The 23,011-nt window shown below is 33.8% G+C and overlaps 1 protein-coding gene across 7 annotated transcripts in view; it reads right to left on the bottom strand.

Moving 5' to 3' along the window:
• Positions 1-23,011, bottom strand: part of NBEA (neurobeachin) — a 742,365-nt gene that overhangs the window by 544,145 nt on the left and 175,209 nt on the right. For all 7 annotated transcript variants that reach the window (XM_028837519.2, XM_028837523.2, XM_028837524.2 and 4 more), the window contains exons 17-18: positions 19,820-19,912; positions 2,040-2,148 (exon numbers count right to left, since the gene is read on the bottom strand). In XM_028837519.2, coding sequence (XP_028693352.1) covers positions 2,040-2,148; positions 19,820-19,912 — 202 coding nt within the window. The remainder of the gene's footprint in view (positions 1-2,039; positions 2,149-19,819; positions 19,913-23,011) is intronic.

The following is a 23,011-nucleotide window of genomic DNA, read 5'->3' as shown; positions in this document are numbered from 1 at the left end:
CACCATGGAATATTATGCAGTCATAAAACAGGATGAGTTCATGTCCTTTGTAGGGACATGGATGAAGCTGGATACCATCATTCTCAGCAACGTATCACAAGGACAGAAAACCAAACACTGCATGTTCTCAGTCACAGGTGGGAAATGAACAATGAGAACACTTGGACACAGGGCGGGGAACATCACACACTGGGGCCTGTCAGGGGGTGGGGGTCTGGCGGAGGGATAGCATTAGGATAAATACCTAATGTAAACGATGAGTTAATGGGTGCAGCACACCAACATGACACATGTAGACCTATGTAACAAACCTGCACGTTGTGCACATGTACCCTAGAACTTAAAATATAATAAAAAATGTTTAAAAGAAAAAATAAAATTGAAATAGAAAAATCTCCAAATTAAAAAAAATGTAAAACCTATCCTGTTTGAGGACTGTGCAAAATCTGAAACTGAGTTGATCTGTTCCATGGCTTACATGAAAAGAAACAGTATTAGAGAAGAGTAAATTTGTTTTTGTTTTTGTTTTGTTTTGTTTTTCTGAAGGGGGCAGAGTCTCACTTTGTCACTCAGGCTGGAGTGCAGCAGCGCAATTTCAGCTCAGTGCAGCCTTGACCTCCTGGGATCAAGCAATCCTCCTGCCTCAGCCCTCCAAGTAACTGAGACTACAGGTTAATTCAAAATTATAGTACAATTTCATTCAGAATCTCAGCGTCTGCCTTTCTCAATGTCTCTCATTTTCATTTTAAAAATATTTTTATAAATAAATCTACAATGATGAGATATTCTGTTTGTTTCCTGACCACTGCTCTTCCAAGTTAGGCATAATATTATGGATATTTGGTAGTACCTGTAAGTTTTCTCTTAGCATGACTATAATGCCCTTGTATAACAGATGCAAAGTCTTTTCATCTAAATCTATAACAAAATAATCTACACTCTGCCGTATTTCAAAGTGTGAGATTAGAAATCCATTTTTCTTCTTGTTTAGACACGATGGGTATGCACTGGTATTTAAAAGCAGAAAACTTAGGTTTGGCAATACAGGCGGTACATGAAACACTGTTGAGTTATTACATCTCTGTAATTTCTAGTTTGCCAAGCAACAGTGCAAGGTGAGGAGAGCATAACAAATATTCTTGTTACAACTCTAACTCTGTGGTTGTGGCACAAAGCAGCTACAGGCAATAGCTAAACAAATGAGTGTGACTGTGTTCACTGAAATTTGAAAATCCAATAAATTTTACAACTCATATATTATTCTTTTTTTGATTATTTTCAACCATTTAGAAATATAAAAAAGCATCCTTAACTTAGAGCCATACAAAAATGGATGCTGGCAGTTAGCTCTTAGGCTAGAGAAAAAAAAATTGGGACCACTGAAGATGAGTTATAGGAAAAGCAGACTTAAGGTTAATGTAAGGGGACATTACTAACATTTTACTAGCATTTAAAAATGAAAGTAGCCACTCTTGTAAGGTAGTATACACATTTTGTAGAAAATACTGAACCCAAAACTGTTCCATTTGTTGGAAGTGATAAAAAAGGAACTTCTAAATTGAAATGATGAGATCCAAAGATGCTTCCAGATATCATTTTTACAAATAATTCTTACCTAAATTTATCCCAGTAGCAACTCTAGCTTAATATTGGCAGTGGATATAGCTAATAGAAGCAGAAAGGGAGAGAGTAGGAAGGAGAGGAAAAAAACAGAGGGGTGGGGATGGGAAAGTAGAACTAATATATAATATGTAATGGATGTAGTTTATGTGAGAAAGACTTTGTGTGAAGCCAGTCAGCCAACCCATACGAGAAGAAAAGCTCTTGGATAGACATAAAGAGATTGGCAAAACTTGTACATGGATATGTTTTAAAATAAAATAAAAATATAAAGTATGTATTCATTTTTTACCATTAAACCATTTTCTGGTTTAATTAGCTTTTAGATTAACAGACCAACTACTCATCTCAATTGCATAGATTTAGAGGGTTTCCACTATATACACTTAAAACTTTCATCACACATTTTTTATTTTTACCTCATAAAGTGTGTTGTATGTGGTGACAGTCACAGTGTTTGTATGCAACATCAGCCTTTCTCCAAGAAGAGTGAAAAGACTATGGGTGTGCATAATTTCAACTTTTCTCCTGGAGAGAAGGGGGAAAAATAAAACACCATGAAACACATTGGATTCTCTGCTCACATGACTTTTAGATAAGAGAGAACAATTTACAAGCAGATACAGAATAATTCAAGTAATTATTTTTATGAACTTCCATCTATAGAAACAACAGTTTGTAACACAACTGTGTCCTAAAGTTCCAAGACTGTTAAAAACTTTTCAAATAAAATATCTGTGTGAACTAAAATGTGAAATGTACAGATTATGGAATATTACATAAATGTCATTGTTATTATTTTCAAATTTCAAATAACTATTTAGAAGTGATTTTATTGGGTTAATACTATTGGTTTCCCCTAACATAGAGACCACATAATTTTTAAATCATTTCTATCCAAATTCAATTTATAACATAGACTGTAACAAACTTTAACATCAAGAACTAAAATTATGGTTAAAAGTAAATACGATAGCTTAATTTTGGGGTCATAAAACAAAATAATTCTGCATAATTAAAGAGAGTTCATCATTGCTTGTATTTGTGGTCTACCAATGGATTTAAAAAATACCTTTCTACTTAATGTTGCCTGATTTAATTTTGTCCCTCCCACACCCACACTTAGGATAGAAGGTTCCATTAAAGGAACCATCCTAGAACTCTTAGCTCTAGCTCAAGAATTACTACCGGCCTCTCATTTGTGTTACTTCCTTAGAATTCAAGATCTGGGCCGGGAGCAGTGGCTCACACCTGTAATCCCAGCACTTTCAGAGGCTGAGGTGTGCGGATCACGAGGTCCGGAGTTCGAGACAAGCCTGGACAATATGGTGAAACCCCATCTCTACTAAAAATACAAAAATCAGCCGGGTGTGGTGGCACACGCATGTAGTCCCAGCTACTCAGGAGGCTGAGGCAGAAGAATCACTTGAACCTGGGAAGTGGAGGTTGCAGTGAGCCGAGATCGTGCCACTGCACTCCAGCCTGGGGGACAGAGTGAGACACCGTCTCAAGAAAAAAAAAAAAAAAAGAATTCAAAATCTGGATCATATTCTCTCCCAGCTCTCAGTATTTCATTTCTTTCTTCAATTTTCTATTCTCTGGTTTTGGCAACTGTGACACAGTCTGACAAAGTAATCATCAAACTCTGGTTCCTTTCTTCCTGGGTCCACATCTATATTACATTTCCAGCCTCTCTTATAGCCAAGTGTGGCTATTTAACTGAGTTCTAGCCAATAAAATGTGAACAGAACAGTTATAGATTATTTTGAGGCCTGACCCAGAGGAAAAGCACTCATGCACATTTTCCATGCTCTTTCCGCAAGCCAGCAACACAGATCCACAGAAGGAAGACAATGGAGCCACAAGGTGGGAGAAGCTGCCTGGGTCTCTAAATCACTGTAAGATAATCAACTGCTTGGGAAAGCCTATTTGGATTTTAAGTGAACATGAAATAAAATACTACCTGGTAAGTGACTAGAATTTTATTATCTATCAGTTATGGCAGCTATTGCTACCATAATTAATACAGAAATCAAACGAACCATTTATGTGGGTACCATTCATCTGCAAAAGGTCTCTTCTAACATCAGCTTCCAAGTGCCACACTCCATAACAAAAGGCACAGGACTGTTGATCCCCTTACCCTATCCGCCTCAGTCGAGGCAAGGAAAAAGGAAAATTACCTAAACTCAAAAGGAAGCTAGGGCATCTGTCCTGTGGCTGTGTTTGCAAAACACTTAAATATGACTGAAAAAGGTCAAATGGCTATTAAAAAAAATACAGGGCTAATGAGTATTATGGGACAATGGAAGGGAGGTTTAAATCTCTTCCAACTCACGCCTAGCCCAAGAAAAGGAGGCCTTAAGTGTTCCTTTGCTCCCAATCAGGAAAGAACAAATGACAAAGCACAGACCTTGAAACAGATCTCTGTTACAAGGAGCTGGTAAACATATGTCTAAATTAGTCTATCTTAGCTCAGTGGGTAATGCCTGTAATCCCAGCAGTTTGGGAGGTCAAGGCAGGAGGCTCACTTGAACTCATGAGTTCAAGACCAGTCTGGGCAACCCAGCAAGACCTCATCTCTACTACATAAAATAAAATAAAATAAAATATAAAATAAAATAAAATAAAATAAAATAAAATAAAATAAAATAAAATAAAATAAAATAAAATAAAATAAAAAATTAGCTGGGCATGGTGGCAGGCTCCTCTCATCCCCAGTTACTCAAGAAGGGGAGGATGACTTGATTCCTGGAGATCAATGCTGCAGTGGGCTTGCGCCACTACACTCCAGCCTGAGCAACAGAGTGAGACCCGGTCTCAAAAAACTGAACTAATTAATTAAGTAGGCTATCTGAAATTTAGAATACTCTCTTAACTGTGCTACTTCAGCTACCAAAGAAATCCTTGCCCTCTTGATTACCTCCTCCAATGCAAATGGTTATACAGGTGCTTAATTCTAGGTTTGGGGGAAACTTGAAGATACTGTGCATACACCAGGGAAGAGACAAGTCAGCTTCCTCCTATAGTTTGCTTTAAAACAATACTTACCATAAATTTTGCTGCACAGCAGTCAAGAGATAAACAAAATACCATCCATCATATTAGGCAGGAAATGGTGCACTGCCCTTGTACATCACATGATTTTGTTCCTTATAGGACTTCTAATGAAAGACCTAGCTCTGTGGGTTTAGTTCAGGAAAGGCTTCAGGGGGACATTTACTGGAAAAACTAATATCAAAATTACCTTTAAGATCTAAAGAGACTTCAGTTTTAGTGCTAATTTGCTTATATCTTGAGTTTGACAGGACTTCTGCCCACATGGATCAAGAGTGTCATCTATATTTTTACAGAATCTTGTAATCATGCACATTATAGATGTATTAGCTTACTAAACATTCCACTGAAATGTATTTCAATTTTCTTCTTCACAAAACAATCTTTTTGTGGGGTGGTCAAAGATGCTTCTTGTTGCTAGGTATGGGGGCTCATGCCTGTAATCCCAAAACTTTGGGAGGCCGAGACAGGCGGATCACTTGAGGTCAGGAGTTCAAGACCAGCATGGCCAACATAGTGAAACCCCATCTCTACTAAAACTCCAAAAATTAGCTGGGCGTGGCAGCATGCACCTATAGTCCCAGCTACTTGGGAGGCTGATGAGGCAGGAGAGTCACTTGAGCCTGGGAGGCGGAGGTTGCAGTGAACTGAGATTGCACCACTGCACTCCAGCCTGGGCAACAGAGTGAGGCCCTGTTTCAAAAAAAAAAAAAAAGATACTTCTTGTAACAAATTCAGAGTATATGTGAAAACAGTAAAGAAAAAAAAAAAGAAAGAAAAGAAACCCCATAATTCTGTAACCCGACATAATCATTATAAATATCATTTTATATACAGATTAATTGCTATGCATATAAATCCACATATGACACACAGATATAAATGAGAGGATGAGAGGAATACAATGGAAATTGTTCTATATAAGGTAATTTATACTTTGTTTACTTTAAATCAACAATATACTGTGTATTTTTCAGTGTCATAAAATATAACTGATAAGAAAAATGGAGCATAATTGGCCAAGCACGGTGGCTCACACCTGTAATTCTAGCACTTTGGGAGGCTGAGGCGGGAGGATCACTTGAGGTCAGGAGTTCAAGACCAGCCTGGCCAACATGGTGAAATTCTGTCTCTACTAGAAATACAAAAACTAGCCAGGCACGGTGGCAGGCACCTGTAATCCCAGCTACTCAGGAGGCCGAGGCAGGATAATCACTTGAACATGGGAAGTGTAAGTTGCAGTGGGCAGAGATTGCATCACTGCACTTCAAGCTGGGCAACAGAGCAAAACGCCATTTCCGGAAAAAAAAAAAAAAAAAAAGAGTAGCATAATTGTTTTATCCATTCACTACTGTTAGCCATTTATGTAATTTCCCATTTTTTTCTACCATAAATAAAATTTTCCTTTGGACACATCTTTGGGCATAATCATGACTATTTCCTTAGGATAAAAACTGAAATCAGGTTAAAAGCTTTTTATATTTTAATTTTTATGAGACTTTGCTGAACTGACCTCCAAAAATATGTACACTTATATTTCTACTATTAAGGTATAAATGCATTTTACCAACCCTATGTATTATAACAATCAGAAAAATAGTTTGGTATGTAAAAACTAGATCTTATTTTCACTGACAAGAATTGCTGATCAATTGAAAGTTTCTAAGCATTTATACTACTTACAAGAACTTCCTGATACTGTCCTGTGACCCATTTTTTATGTGTGTTCATCTTTTTTCTACTAATTATAAGATCTCTAATAATATCAGGAAAATTATTACTTTGTCAACTCATTGACAAATATTCTCCACTTTCTGAATTTCAAGGGATTTTGTGGCAATAAAAGGTTTTTATAATTTTCTTGAATAAAATCTATCATTTTAAGTTTTGATCCTGTCATTTCTTCATTTATACTTAATATTCACTCTTTCTACTATAGCATTTTAAAATGATTTTTATTTTAACTCATTTTTCATAATTATGTAATTGCTTTTGTAAATCATATACAACATAGAAATTCATAAAGTATAGGGAAATAGAAAGTACAACACTTAAAATACTACTACCTAAAAGTAACACAATAAATAACAATAAACATTAAATATCTTTTTATGGAGAATAAGAGAAGGCAAGAAAGGAGAAGGGAAGGAAGAGGGAATAAAGAAGGATAGAAGAAACTCATACTAAATTTTATTTTAAATAAAAAGCATCAAATATAATTTTACATTTAACAGAAAAGAAAGAAAAGGACATGAAACAATAAAAAAAATTTTTAAACTTCAGATGACTTTCTTTACCACATGAAAGGCTTTTTTTAATTAAAAATCTTTATGAGGCTTAAAAAAATTATGAGTAAAAACAAAGTGTTACATAATTAATTAACTAAACATTTCACTTTTAGAAAGTATCAGTTTACTCTTTTATATTAAAGACAGATAATTACCATCCTCACACTTTAGGTCACCTAATTTTTGTGAGTTATATTGCTATCTGAACATCAAGGTTTAAAACACTTAAATTATTTTCATCGTAACACTGCTGTTATGTATGAATTGCTGGGTCTTTGTCTATTTCAAATGAATTCACTTCCTTGACCTTGTCTTCGCCATTTCTGGTTTTTCTTTTGACTCAGCTCTCAATTGACTGGGGATGCCATTCAAGAGGAGACGAAGAAGTCTGTCTTCTGAATTCTGACCTGATGCCTACATACTTAACAATCTGGCAGGATATAATGTTCTCGGGTCACACCTTCTTTCAGAACTTGCAGACATTGCCTTATTTCTTTTGGCACTGAATTCAACTGGGAGAAGTCTGAGGCCGGCCAAATGTTTAACCATTTGAAAGTACTTCTTTTTTTGCCTAGTTTTCTCATTTTCTTTTTAGGAACTCTTTTTTTTAATCACTGAACTCTGATTTAAATTCTATATGTCTTAGTGTTGTCATTCTCTGTCAAATTTTCCTAGAAGATGGTGTGCTTTTTCTATACATTACTTAAGGGACTATATCTCATTTCCAATAAGAAATTGTTTCAGGCATTGACTTGATCCCTCAGTATGACATATTAACACAAAAACTTGGAATCCCACTTTCATCACAGAACATCAATCTCAGTTCATTCTTCGTGTTTCAAAAAAGAACTATATTCACTCACCAAAAGTACTAAAGAACAAAAACCAGGCATACCCAATCAATTCCTGTCACTCCAATGTGGGGATTATTAAGGGAGAAATCTAGGAATTCTGTTGACTTTGCAGGGATAGAAATGAGGGAAGGATACTTACAAAGTCACTCCAGAATCTTTGGGTTCTTTTTTTTAGCTGTCAATATTTTGAATGCACTGCTTTATGTGATGCTGCTTTCCTTGTCTGGTCACATTTGAATTTGCTGTTTCGGAGGGGGAGAGTCTCTATGTTACTATATAATGTTTATTTCATTAGGTTTGGACAAGGGAAATTCTTTCATCTCTCTTTATCAACTTGATCTAGAAGTCCACAATTCCAAATGTGTATTCTTTGTAAAATGTTTGTGGTTTTGGGTTTTCTTTTTTTTTGATGGTGGGGGAGGTGCTGGGTGTGGTGATATGGTTTGAAGGCTTCTTCTCCGCCTTCGATCCAGAAATTCAATGATTTCCCACTGCCAATTATTGAATAATTCACATTTTAATTATGTTTCTAGTATCTAAACAAATATAAATATCAGGATGTGTTTCTGTGCCTTCATTCTACACCCCTTGTCTAAGTTTATTCCTTGATTTAAAGTCTACTAGACTTATTACACTACTCATTATTCTTATTCTTCAAACTTCTATTGACATTTTTACTCATTTGTTCATCTGAGTTAGCTTTTGAAGAGTTTTTTTAACCTTTAAATAAAAAAAAATTTTTATCAGAATGACATTGTTTACAAACTGATTTATTACAATTCTATCTTTATATAATTGAGTGTTTCCCATTAAGGTACACAGCATAGCTCTCCATTTACTGCATTTTTAATTTTTTAATGGTTTTCAGGAAACAATTTATAATTGTATTTACATTTCCAATTTCCTTTGGCTATTATTGTATATATTATTCTGTAGTAAGAAGCAATAGTTACTCAACCGGTAGATATTATTACACTTTCTGTTCTTCTTCAATCTGTCAGGACAGTTGTAATATTATTTCAGATTTTAACCTACATCTCCCCAGCATTTTATTCTGAGGCTAGAATGGAGGGTAGGGCATAGGAACTCAATGCTATATGCACCAATGTTTACATGGAAACTGTATCAAAACACAGTTCTGCACTAAGGGAGCATAGGATAGCTTTGTTGATGATTACTAGTGAAGCAAAACAGGGCATGTTTTGTGCTCCTGTAGTTTTATCTTATTTATTAATAACTTGATGTTGCCCTTCCCATTTTTAATTGATGGCAGAAGTACTATGTATATGTGTGAAAAACTGAATAAATGAACACATAAAAATATACAGAACAAAATGATGTTATTACCAAGAATTAGAAGTGGATCTCTTACATGTCATCCTAATGTACTATATTTTTCTTATAATCATTATAATCTATCCTGTAATTTAAAAAGGCTTTCCTTATTCAAAAGTTTCTCTCTATTTTACCTCAGTGAGGTATGGGAAAGTTTGATTCATTTTGTTGGTTCCTTAAAAACATCAGCTTTGTAGTCAGTGATCCTTTCAACAGTTCAACAGTTTTTATTCTTCTAGTTTCTTCACGTTAGCCTACACCCTTACTAATTTGTACTTCCTACTTCATTGTACTTTAATTAATGTTGTAATGTAAGTACAAAGTCCCTCTAACTTTTAATCTTTATTTTTCAATAATGGAGGTATTTATTTCTGATAAGAGTTTTTGCTATAAAGTACAGAAAATTTTAGATAATTTCCAATTTTTCTTTTATTTTCTTCTATTTTCTAAAGGATATCTTGACACTGCTTCTTAACTTCTACGTAGGTAAGATATTCTGCATAATTTCTTTTTTTACTTCCAATTTTATCACATTATGGTCAGGAAGCAGTATCCAATAAAATGTCTACTTTGTCTGCTTTTTCATTTTATGACCCAGGACATGACGCTTTTTTTTTTTTTTCCATCTTCTTTAGCCATGAAGTATATCCTCAAAAATGTAAGATTGAACATATATCTACTGCGCCAGGTTTTATGAATCTATTACTCAATTTCTCTATATCTGTATGTATTAGTTCAATTTCTCTATATCTGCATGTATTATCAATTGGTCCCATTCTGAGAGAGATAGTCATCTATACCATTATTATATTTTATCAAGTTCTTATTGCATCTCAAATGAATTTTGCTTTATAGTTTTGACATCGCTATTCGATGTTTTCACGTTTATGAACTTAACACTATCTACTTAAATTGTTCCTTTCAAAATACAGAATGTCCTTCCACATTCTCTTTTGAACTTTTAATCTCAGGTTCAACTCATTGTGTTCTGGGCTTTCAAATCCCATCTGATTTTTATAGTGTCAACAAATTTCTGCTTTACTTTTGTTTGCTATAGGTTTCTTTACTCAGTTTTTTTTTTAAAACATAATATTCCTGCAGCCACCAACCAACTTAGTATTTCTGGATACCTGTTTATCATCCCATTCTTCACACTCTACTTGAGGATAACCAATAATCAAAAATTTTGGTTTTTATTCCCATGTACGTCTTTATAATTTTAATGAGATGAATATCTATTCATATGCAATTTACAATTTTGTCTTCACATATTTTTGAAATTGAAATAAATTGCATCATTATTATGTATCCTTCTGCAACTTGCTTTATTGCTTTATGTTTGATTTGTGGAAGGTAACTTTACATCATTCATTTTCAGTTCTGAATATATCCAACTGTATGAATATACCTTAATTTATTTTTCTGTTCTCCTCTTCTATGCTGTTTCCAACTTTTAATTAATATTAACAATGTTATATTGAACACTGTTCACACACATGAGAGTTTCTCTACATCAAGGAGAGAGTTCCTTAGTCATAGAGTATAAGTATCTTTATCCTTTTTAAAAATTGTAAATGGTTCTTCAATGTGATTGTAACAGTATATAATTCCACCAGTTATTGGAGAGTTTCCACTGATGTACATCCTTTGTCAACACTTGATACTGTCAACAGTTTTAAAATTTACCATCCTGATGAGCATTAAATGCATGTTTTATTTGCACTTTCTTGATTACTACTGAAATTGAGTATATTACCCATATCTTTACTGCTAACTCAAGTTTCCTCTTCAGTGAATTGTCTGTTTATATTCTTCATGATCCTAACAGATTTTCTTTTTCTAATTTATTTGCACAATTTTTTCATATGTTTAGGAGACAAATCCATTGTATCCGAGATAAACCACAAATATCTTCTTTCACTTTGTGCCTTGTCTTCTCACTTTTTATGGCATCTTTTAAAGTACTTTTTATACTAATAGTCAAATTTATCTTTTTCCTGTATGATTTATGTGTATTTATTGTTTCAGAAATTCTTCCTTAATCCAAGGTGGTAATATTATTATCCTGCACTTTCAAAGAGTTTTAAATTTTGTTTTTCACATTTTTACTAGCTTTATTGAAGTATAATACACATACCACAAAATTCACACACTTTGTAAATGAACAATTGATTTTAAAAAATTATATCAAGTCATGCCACTATCATTACAATACAGTTGTAGGTCATTTTTATCATCCTAAAAAGTTCCCTGTGTCCACTGGCAGTTAATTCCCACTCCCATTGCTAGCACCATGTAACCACTTATTTGCATTCTGGACATTTAATATAAACATAAGTATATAGTATATAGTTTTTTGCATCTGGCTTCTTTCACTTAGCATAATAGTTTTAGGACTCATTATGTCATCGTATGCATCAGTAGCTTGTTTCCTTTTAATTGCACAATAGTATTTCATTGTATGGACATAAAACATTTTGTTTATCCATTCATCAGCTGATTGACTTTTGGATAGTTTCTAGTTTGGAGCTACTACTAATAATAGTACTGGCTGGGCACAGTGGCTCACGCCTGTAATCCCAGCACTTTGGCAGACTGAGGTGGGTGGATCATCAGAGGTCAGGAGTTTGAGACCAGCCTGACAAACACAGTGAAACCCCATCTCTACTAAATATACAAAAAAATTAGCTGGGCATGGTGGCGCGCACCTGTAGTCCCAGCTACGTGGGAGGCTGAGGTAGAAGAATTGCTTGAACATGGGAGGCAGAGGTTTCACTGAACGGAGATCACGCCACTATACTCCAGCCTGGGTGACAAAGTGAGACTCTGTCTCAAAATAATAACAACAATAATAATAATGATAATAGTACTAAGAACATTCATGCAAAGTCTGGCTATGAACATGTTATCACTTCTTTTGGATACATTCCTAAGTATGGCAACACTTCTTAGGAAATCCTTTTGGAACATGGCTGCAGGATTTTACATTCCATCAGCAATGCATAAGCTTTCAATAAGTAGTCTGTGCTGTGGTTTTGTTTTCATTCAGTTCTAATCAACGTCTAACGTTCTTTATGATTTCTTTTTTGACTCAGGGATTAGTTACGTTCTTTACTTCCAAATACCTTGCAATTTCTCAAATCTCTTTCATCCAAATTTAATTCTGTGTGGTCAGATAATATACTTTGCTTGATTTATTAGTTTTTAAATTTACTGAGACTTGTTTTATATTTTACAGCCCAACTCATAATACATTTTGGAGAATGCTGCATATGCACTAGAAAACAATTTTGTTAGCTTTAGGTGGAGTGTTATATAAATGCCGAAATATTATCCAATAGGATGTCAAACAAGGGGTGGTCAAAGCAGGCTTTCATTAATTGTTGGCTATTCAAAGGGGATGCTTCTAACATTTCATTACTAAATAGGACTGTGGAAAGTTTTCAGTAGACATATGTTACCAGATTTAATAAATTATTTTCTATTTGTGGTTTGCTAAAAATTTTTATGATGAATGCTACTGAATTTTATGAAAATTTTTTGCACACATCATAATTATATAGCTATTCTCCTTTGTTAATAAATAGATAAAATGTTGTCCTGATGTCAAACCACCTTTACATTCTATGACTACCCTCAACTTGGTTATGCTGTACACTTTTAAAAAGTAACTGACAGACTCATGTTCATAAGGGAGATTGACCATACCTTTCCCTTATAATTGGATAATCCATATCCAATTTTGGTATCAAGGTTGTACTAATTTTATTAGGTGAAATAGTGGCCAATTCCTTCTTTATCTAGCTAGTCACAGAAAAGTATTTTATAAGTGAATAATACAGCTTTTTGGCCTTGCTGTTACTCTGTTTAATAGTCTTGCTTTCTGTTTCATTCACTTCTGCCCTTTATTATTTTTTTGCCTTCTTAGGCAGACAATTAATGAGGTAAGCACAACTGAGAACCTAGAAAAATGAAAACCTAAGTACCTTTCTGTTTTTAATATAAATATTTACAACTATGAATTTTCTCTAGTATCATTTAGACCAAATCTCACAAGTGTAAATATACATAATTTTAAGTATTTATTACTGCATTTTATAATTTGCATAATGAATAACTTCTTGTTATTTAGAAGATACATATTTCTATTTTCTAAGTTTAATTTTTGTCATTGATTTCTTGTTTAACTGCACAGTTTGCAGAGAAAGTCATCTGTATGACAATTTGTTTAAATTTATTGAACCTACTTTATGGCCTCATTTAAATAATTTCTATAGTTTTGTGTGCTTGAAAAGAATGTGTATGGCACTCAAGCCAATTAATTTTTTTTCAAATTATACTTTTGAGATTTTTTGTAATTGATCTTTTAAGGAGAAAAATATGTTAAAACTTGTAAAATACTCTTCCAAATTTAGTCAATAATAGATTTCTATGACTCACCTACACTAGGTATATATGCATTTGAAACTGTTTTACATTCCTAGTGAATTACATCTTTTTCATAATATGGTGCCCTCCTTCATCCTCAATAATTTTTTGCCTTAAAGTTTATTTTTATATATTTAAATAATGCAATACCAGCTTTTATCATTTAATTTTTCAAATAAGTAAGACATTTATCTAGTTAAAAATATATGATGACATAAAAAGATACCCAGAGAGATTTTACACCCAACTCATCCCTTACATTTCCACATCACTCACGGCTCCCCCATACAAGTGAACACTTTATGATTTCTCATCTCCCTAAAACTTTCCCCTTCTCTTTTAAATGCACTTTATTTTTAGAGAAGTTTTAGGTTCACAGTAAAATTGAGCAGAAAGTAGGGAGTCCCATATGTCCCTACCCGTACATACACACAGCTTTCCCCACTGTCAACATCCCTCACCAGAGTGGTACATTTGTTATAACTGCCTATTAACTTTTCAAATGCAAATAAAAATATATCATTTGTTCCATTCCTTTAACAGACAGCATTTTTTTAAGTATATCATCACTCTATTCATCAGAGATGGCACCTTTATTAGCACTAAAATCACTAAGTATTTGGGTCAATCTATGAACTGCACTTTGCTCTGTTTATTCACAAATATGTACTGTACTGTTTTCTTTACTAAAATATTATATTTCTTGTAATATTACATGGCTAACTTCCCTTTGTTGTTCTCCTTGTCCTTGTTGGACTCTGGAGTTTCACTTTGTGGTAAGATTTCATGCTAATTTTCCCTGATTAGAATTCATTTTGCTTCCAAAATCTGAAAAATCAGCTCTTTCATCAATTTTGTAAAACTTTAGTAATTTACTTTGAATAGTGCCTCTTCCTCATTCTCTCTTCCACTTTTCTGTAACTCTTATTAGCCATATTTGAAACCTTTCCTTCTTTCTCTCTCTCTCTTAATTTCATGTTTGTAATCTTGTTTATTGGTGTTGATTTCTAGGTAATTTCTTCAGTTCTATCTCTCAGTTCACCAACTATTTCTGAAGCTTTGTCTAATCTGTTTAATGTTTCCATATAGGTGTTAATTGTAATTACTACCTTTTCATTTCCACAAGTTACTTAGGGTTTTTTAAATCACATGGCTTATTTTAAAATTACCTTGCTTTTAAAGTCTTGTTTCTTTTGGTATGCTTGATTTTCATTTCCGGCATGTGAGAATTTCCTTACTTTTGTGTGCACACCTATATATTTAACAGGATTATTGACATATTTTTATCCAACATTTCTAGGTTTTTAGTAGATCAAAGTGTTTCAGGATATCTAGTTTTTACATCCATCAGTTTTCTAAGAACTCTTAATAGTCACATGTGAAGTCTCTTACTTTCCAAGGCTTTATCTTTTCCCTCACTCTCTATTTTTCATCCATGCTTTGAGATCTTCAAGTCCGCTAATTAGGGTGAACTGGTTAAAAAATCATCAGCTAAAAGAGCAGAATATTATCTTTGGTGCTCTATTTGAATCTCAAAAGCTCTTTGTACAAATGAAATTCAAAAGTTCCACAACAGCCTCCACCAAAGTTCTACTTCACCGGGTACATAGTTTGATGATTCTCTTATCCTGCCTCTGACTAGTAGGCCCCTTTAGATGAGTTGCTATTTTTCACTATCCACAGAGTCAAGGTCAAATCTCATGGCTGTGTATTTTAAATGATGAGATCGCTGCAGGCGGTGTCAGGCAAAGCACCCTCTAAACTTACTGACCTGTAGTATAAAACTTAGCAAGCTGTAAGTTCTGCACCATGAGCCCCTGGAACCAGCATGATAGCACTCCAATCTTCCTATACATCAACCTACAAGTTTAAGGATGAGAAGATTTATCCCACCATCCCAGATACTTTTTGGCTTTTTGTGGACTGAAATAGGTGAATTAAAGTTTGTTTTAAAGTTTTAAACTTTGTCTGTTTCTCCTGTAATTTCTATTTTATGAATGTGTCTATTTTATCATTATAAATAATTCTTCTTTATCTAATGGTTATTGCTTGTTGGCTTGTATTCTAATTTGTCCAATATTAAGATCATGATTCCTACTTTCTGCTTTCTTTGTGCTTACATGATAAATCTTTAGCCATCCTTTTACTTTTAACCTTTCAAAACCACTTTGGTTTTCTGGTATGTTTCTTGCGTACAGAACTGGGTTTTATTACAGTGATCAATTGTGATATTTTTCTTACAACAGGTGATGTATAAAAGCTTTTACATTTATTTTTTATGACAATATGACTGGTCTTAGATATGTCATATTTTATGTTATGCTTACTGATCTTTACAGATTTTTTAAAGTTCCATTACATATATTGTTCTTAGTTTTATCCATACAGATCTTAAATATTTGGAAAGCTCTATAATTTTATAGAACTGCTTATCTCTTTATGAAAGAATAAGTAATCCTACATCTGTTTAAAAAGGGTATTTCCCTACTATGAGAAATCTAAATGTCAGCATATTTGCTCTTAATTTTTTCCTTTCATCTACATCATCAAATTTTAGTCAATAGGCCTATATTTGTAATATTTCATCTGTCCGCTTACATGGAAATTCTGACTCTTTGCACTTGCTCTGCTTTCCTTCTTTTCTCACCCCTCCCAATTCATTTTAACCATAAAACTAAGACTAAAATAAATGTAGGTATTATTGTGATAGATCAGAATTTACTTTTTATATATTAGCATAAATTTATTCAGTGCTCACCAGCTGTCCTTAGCAATAGTTTCTCCAGTCATTCCTAATTGGTTGGACTTTATCCCCAGCAATTTCCTCAAAATTTAGTCACAGAAATAATTTGCTGTATGGCTTAAAAATGTTTGACAACATTCTTTTTACTTAAAGGATAGTTTGGCTCCCACTTTCTTCATTTAAGTATCTTATGATTGTTATAGATTTTTGTATTGAAGGTTATTTTGGAGTCTAAAGCCAGACTCATTTTTCTCTTTATTTGTGCACTAATATACCAAGTATTCTTATAATTAAGTCCAGTAACACATCTTGATGCTAACCATTCTAGGTCAGATTTCCCTGGCACACAATATGTCCTCTAAATAAGAATGGCAAAATCTTACATAAAGACTTCATTGAATTACAGATTTAAATATTTGTTTTGTTCCACTGTTCTGCTTTTCTTATTTGGGAATTCTATTTATGCTATTATTATTATTATTATTATTTCTGAGACGGAGTCTCACTCTGTTGCCCAGGCTCTGGAATGCAATAGCACAGTCTCAGCTCACTGCAACCTCTGCCTCCTAGGTTCAAGCGATTCTTCTGTCTCAGCCTCCCGAGTAGCTGGGATGACAGGCGCCCACCACCATGCCCGGCTAATTTTTGTATTTTTAGTAGAGATGGGGTTTCACCATGTTGGCCAGGCTGGTCTCAAACTGCTGACCTCATTGATCTGCCCACCTCGGCCTCCCAAAGTGCTGGGATTACAGGCGTGAGCCACCGCGTCCGGCCGATTTATGCCATTATGGTAATTTGTTTTTCTCCCATGTTGCTCATTTTCTTTCTAATCCTAAACTCACGTTTTCATCTATTCATATTATTTGCTTTTTTTTCAGTTTTATCTTCTGTGTATTTCACTATGTTACTAGCCAGAGTTTTGCCTTTGAGAAATTTCCAATTTTATTTTTTTGTGTATAGTTCTTTTCCTCCAGTATTTGTCCAATGTTTTATTAGCTCATAATTAAATACTTCCATGCTATCTGTGCTAGTCTGTTCTCACACTGCTATGAACAAATACCCAAGATTGGCTAATTTATAAAGGAAAGAGGTTTAATTGACTCACAGTTCTGCATTGCTGGGGAGGCCTCAGGAAACTTAACAATCATGGTGGAAGGCAAGGAGAAGCAGGCACCTTCTTCACAGGGCAGCAAGATGGAGTGAGGGAAAGCAGGGGAAATGCCAAATGCTTACAAAACCATCAGATCTCATGTGACTCACTATTACAAGAACAGCAAGGGGGAACTGCCCCCGTGATCCAATTATGTCCACCTGGTCCCACCCTTCACACATGGGGATTACAATTCAAGGTGAGATTTTAGGTGGGGGGACACAACCAAACCATATCACTATGTTAACATTTCTTACAACTATTTTTTTTCCAGAAGGGGACCTTGCTCCATTGCCCAGGCTGGACTCAAACTCCTGGGCTCAAGCAATCCTCCTGCGTAAGCCTCCTGAGTAGCTGGATTACTTCTCCAAATTCTGTTTAGTGGTTCTTTTTCAGAAGCTACGTATGTATGTATGTATTTATTTATTTATTTTTAACTTATGATAGCAAATTTTTAAATCTAAATGCTTTATATTCCATAGCAGTATTTTTCTGCTAAGTGCTATTCATGTACTGATTAACTTACTTTTTCCATGTTTTTTATCTGATACACATGCACTGATGATGTGCCAATTCTTTTGATACAGTCTAATTTACGTGGACCATCCGTCTGCAGGACACTTCCATGAACATGTGTAAAAGAAGGGACAAGGGTAATCTTTTTGCTTTCACAATCCGAAAACTTTCCCTTTCTCTATAGCTACAGAGACAGACTGCTTGCCACAAATATAGCTCATCTGTGTAATTCTTTGTGATATATCTTCTCCTTTTCTGAAACCAATCTGATTTAAAAAAAACTCTGCTATCAGGCATGATATATGTATATCTATTATTTCAAACAAATGATCTATTTTTGTAATTTAAGGTGTGCCTCTCATCTTCAGAAACTATGTACTTTCACTGACACTTCCTATTTGCTATAACTGAACTCTCTCACCACTCTCTTTGTATTTTCTCTTTAGCCTTAACAGCTTTTACCCAACCTTAGCGACTTTAAGCAGCTGATAACCATATTCTGGGGTTCATATATTTGCATCTGTCTTCTACTTGTGATAATATTTGTGATAGGGAGTACATTTTTTACTTCTTGTTGTATCATTCATACATTTTACAGGAAAAGGGGAAAATAGGGCATCTTAAACACCATGTTTATACAGGAAATTGTCTGTTATTTTTAATTTGGTAATGAGTTTTCATCTTTTTATAAATTTTTTAATGTGCTTTCTTGACATTTTTAGGAGGCTGCATCTTGGGCTACAATCCTTTAACTTTGTCCAGTCAATTTATTTTAATTAACTGAAGTTAAATAAGCGATCTTTATCTCTTAATATAGAAAGAGCATATGGTTCTTCATTCCCAGTATTCTGTCACCAAGTGTACTTACAGTTCCATGTACGTGTATATGTATGTGTGTGTGTGTGTGTGTGTGTGTGTGTGTATCCTTTTCTACAATCCTGGCCTTGTTTGAACTATTCCTTATATTCATAGCATATCTAGTCTCCCTTACTTAATTATTGCTTGGAACCAAAATTTTAGAAATATTTAAACTTCTAGGCTATACAGCTTGTTAGACATGCCTTATCTGAATTTTGTGCAGTTTTCATGATTATTACAAATAAGCGCTCTGCAAGTTTAAGTAAGCACCAATAAAAAAAACAAAAAAAGAGGTTAACAATGAGGTTCTGATAGGAACCTCATCTAGCAGCATTTAAATTATAGTTGCACTACTTCCTTGGCTTCATTTGTAAGGAAAATATACTCTTAAAACTATATCACACACTGGATAGTGTAGTATGAATTGCAACCATTAAGCCAGCAGTAGTTCTTACGCCAAAAGTGTTCTTAGAAAGTATTCAAATTCTGGATTTGGGAAAAGATATGAGGTATTCTAGCATCTGTAAGTCACAAAATTAATCAATAAACCCTACTGTTAGAAACTAATAACAAATACCGACTCAGCAGGTAAGCATAAGATCAATTCTCAGAAAGACCTCAACATATACATGGTATTTCCTTGTCAAGAAAGCTTTCCTTGAAATCATTCCTATATGTGCATCGTTTTGTCTTGACAAAATATTTTATTACATCTTCAGAATAGATAATACTTTCTTTTTAGGAAGAATATAGAAATAAACTGTATTATTTAAATTGTAATCTTGTTCCATAATCTACTATTAATAAAATATATTTTATAAAAATTTTTTGCAACTTCTATCACAGAAAGCTATTATTTTCCACTGTTACATTATTCAAGTCAAATTTCATCTCACATTACATATAAAACTCATAAAAACATAATCTCAATAGTTATTTCTAGAATGCATTACGACAAATATCAACTTACTTGTGACCTAAATGCTTCAGAAAGTATCCCAGAACCTTCAAAGCTTGAACCCAAATACTTTCACTTTTAGAAGCCAGTAATTTGTAGATCACCCTAAAAAATACATAAATTATCTTTTAAAAACTTACTAATATTAAAAACAAAAACACACTATATACTTTACAAATAAATTATACATATGTGAAATATAAAATTTCTCTGAAGATTTTATTCTCAGGATTATAATTCTTTGGAAAAATTAAAAACTAGCATGCTTTAATCATTTTTCTTTAAACATGTCCTTCAACCACACACTCAAAAGGGCAATGTGACTGGTGTTCATAAGTACTGCCTCCCAACATACTAAACACAATTTTCAGTTCTAAGACACATGCTTAGTTAGGCCACATCTCTTCTCTCTAAGAATTGGCCCCAACATTTAAACTTGATAACCCTATTTTCTTTCTTTTTTAAAATGTTTTTTCTTAATTTTAGTATGGAGGTGAGGTTTTGCCATATTGCCCAGGCTAGTCTGGAACTCCTGTGTTCAAACGATCCGACTACCTCGGCCTCCCAAAGTGCTGGAATTACAGGCGTGAGCCACTGCACCCTAACCCTGTTTTCTTGGTATGACTAATTAGACGATAGGTAGGCACCTGCCTAGTTATTTCTCCTTTTTGCGAATTTGGAATGAGGTCTAAGAAACAATATCTCCTCTTTGCTGGGCTCTTGAATTTGACAACTGTTTAAAACAGAAACTAGAACAGCAATGTTTTGTTTCTGTTCAGAAAGGCTAGTCAACATATAGAAGGAAGGATTAAACAGCTTACAGAAAGCAGCAGAGAAAGCAAACTTGTTTCCTAATAGCCCTCCAATTCCTGGTTCCTACTCTAAGATTTTTTTTTTAACAAATATATTATTCAGTTTTTACTTTAAAAGCTTGAGAGGTTTTCTCTTACTTGGAGCAAAATAGCCTCCACTAATATACAAACTAACCTATACAATCACTTCAAGTACTATATACAAGTAGGGCCATATTCATTATAATATTTGTAAGTGTTTAGACATTTTATTCCATATTTTTTCTATTAAAAAAAGCAATTTGTTTCCATAGAGTAGAAGGGACAATGACAACTATATACACTGGCAACTAATTCTAGAATATAAGAAGGTTCTTTAGGTGCTAAAACACTATAGTGTGCTTTATTTTATTAAATATGTTTCTTAAAAAATAAAATGCCATTGTATATTTTCAGGTAAAGTACTAAGCTGAACAAGAGAATCTAGTAAAAGATGCAATATAATTTTCACAATTTCAGTGATACTTACAAAGGAGAACAAATAGCTTAAAGTTAATCTCATTATTTTTAGTTTTGTGAAGAGCTTATACTATTAAAAAAGAAGTTAGTGATACTGCTTCTTTTTCTCTTTTTTAGAGAATAAACTATTAGAGAATAATAGTTAAAGAATAAACTATGAGAATAAACTATGAGAAAAGAATAAACTATGAGAATAAGTGATTAAAGAATAAACTATTAAAGAATAAACTCTGAGAAAAGTGATCATTTCCTTTGGAACATCTTTTTTTTCAAATCCCACATTCATAAATATGTATGGGTTAACACTGAAATCCATTTTCAAAACTTTTAGGAACCAAGATCAGTAATGAAAAAAGACAAGTTTGAGAATAGCAAAGTCAGACATGTCAAAAAAAAATACATTCAAGAAATCATAAGATACAACATTAAACAGCAAAAATGGTCTTGAGAACCAGAGTAAAAGCTCACAGTCTGGGCTCACGCCTGTAATCCTAACACTTTAGGAGGCCAAGGTGGGCAGATTGCCTGAGCGCAGAAGTTCAAGAGCAGCCTAGGCAACATGGTGAAATCCTATCTCTACTAAAATACAAAAAAATTAGTCAGGTGTGGTGGCACATGCCTGTCATGCCAGCTACTTGGGAGGCTAAGGCATGAGAACTGCTTGAACCCAGGAGGTGGAGGTTGCCGTGAGCCGAGATGGTGCCACTGCACTCCAGCGTAGACAACAGAGTGAGACTCTGTCAAAAACAAAAAAACAAAAAAACAAAAAAACCCTCACAGTCTAAAAATGTGGCTACACTCAAATATAGAATTAGAAGTTCTCACAGAGTTTCTACTTTCTAGGAATAACTTTGAGTAGCAGGAAAAAAAGGTATCAGACCCTGCCCTGGATCAAGAGAAATTATGATTAATGTTGAAACATGAAAATGTCTAGGGCCATCACACATCTACTTACATAGGGATGTGATACCGTATGAATAAGAAATTTACTTTGTTAATGAATGTTTACTTGTAATATACATTATTACTAATTAACAATAATCCTAATTGACCTGCTTAAGCTCACTATATTCAGCCAGCAAATGGTCTAGGCTATATAAGACACGTAGTTGTCTATTCCTTTCTTTGAAAATTTCCAGATACAAAAATACCAATTTTTTGGCTGCTTAGTCCAGTGGTCCGTTATCACAAGGGCTTCCTTAAGCCCAATTAGCATATCATCAGAATTAAACTGAGTTCATTCTTTTTGTTCAACTATTATACTGAACTCAATTGTATGAATTACAACAGACCAGAATTTTCCTCCCAAAATACGTCATATACAACTGTTAGCCTTTAATGGCTATTTTCTAGAATACAGACATTTAAATGCTTCAGTCATTTTCAATATTTTCTATCTAATAAGCCTATTTTTTTCATCTTTTATACTATTCTGAACCAGCTTTCTCCGCATTTTTGAAGTAGAAAAGTTGAAGTGTCAAGGAAAGGCCATTTTTTAATCTGTGTGATTGTTTTTAACACACTGGTGACAATCTGACATGCTCTGCTCATGGCCAGCCATGAGCACAAGTCCTTTTAATCTGTTGTGCTTAATCAGTTCTTTCGTACCATACATTTAAAATACTATGTAAATCCTAAAGATCTTACCAAATAGTACTCTCAATTGTAGAATCATATTTTTGATGTGTCAAAATAATAGAATTATATTTCTGCATTTCATCATATTAGACAATCTAAGTTTGGTATCTTCCATAAGAGTAATGTGGATATCTTCAACTGATTCACTAAATTTATTAGATAATATAATAAACAAAGCAAAATCTAAGGACAAGGACACTAATTATTCAATCTAAATATAAGTTCAGAAGTGAGTGTAACTGTACTATATTATTAG

The sequence above is a fragment of the Macaca mulatta genome, chromosome 17 (genome assembly GCF_049350105.2).
Source record: "Macaca mulatta isolate MMU2019108-1 chromosome 17, T2T-MMU8v2.0, whole genome shotgun sequence".
NCBI lineage: Eukaryota > Metazoa > Chordata > Mammalia > Primates > Cercopithecidae > Macaca > Macaca mulatta.
This window is presented reverse-complemented; position numbering and strand designations above follow the sequence as displayed.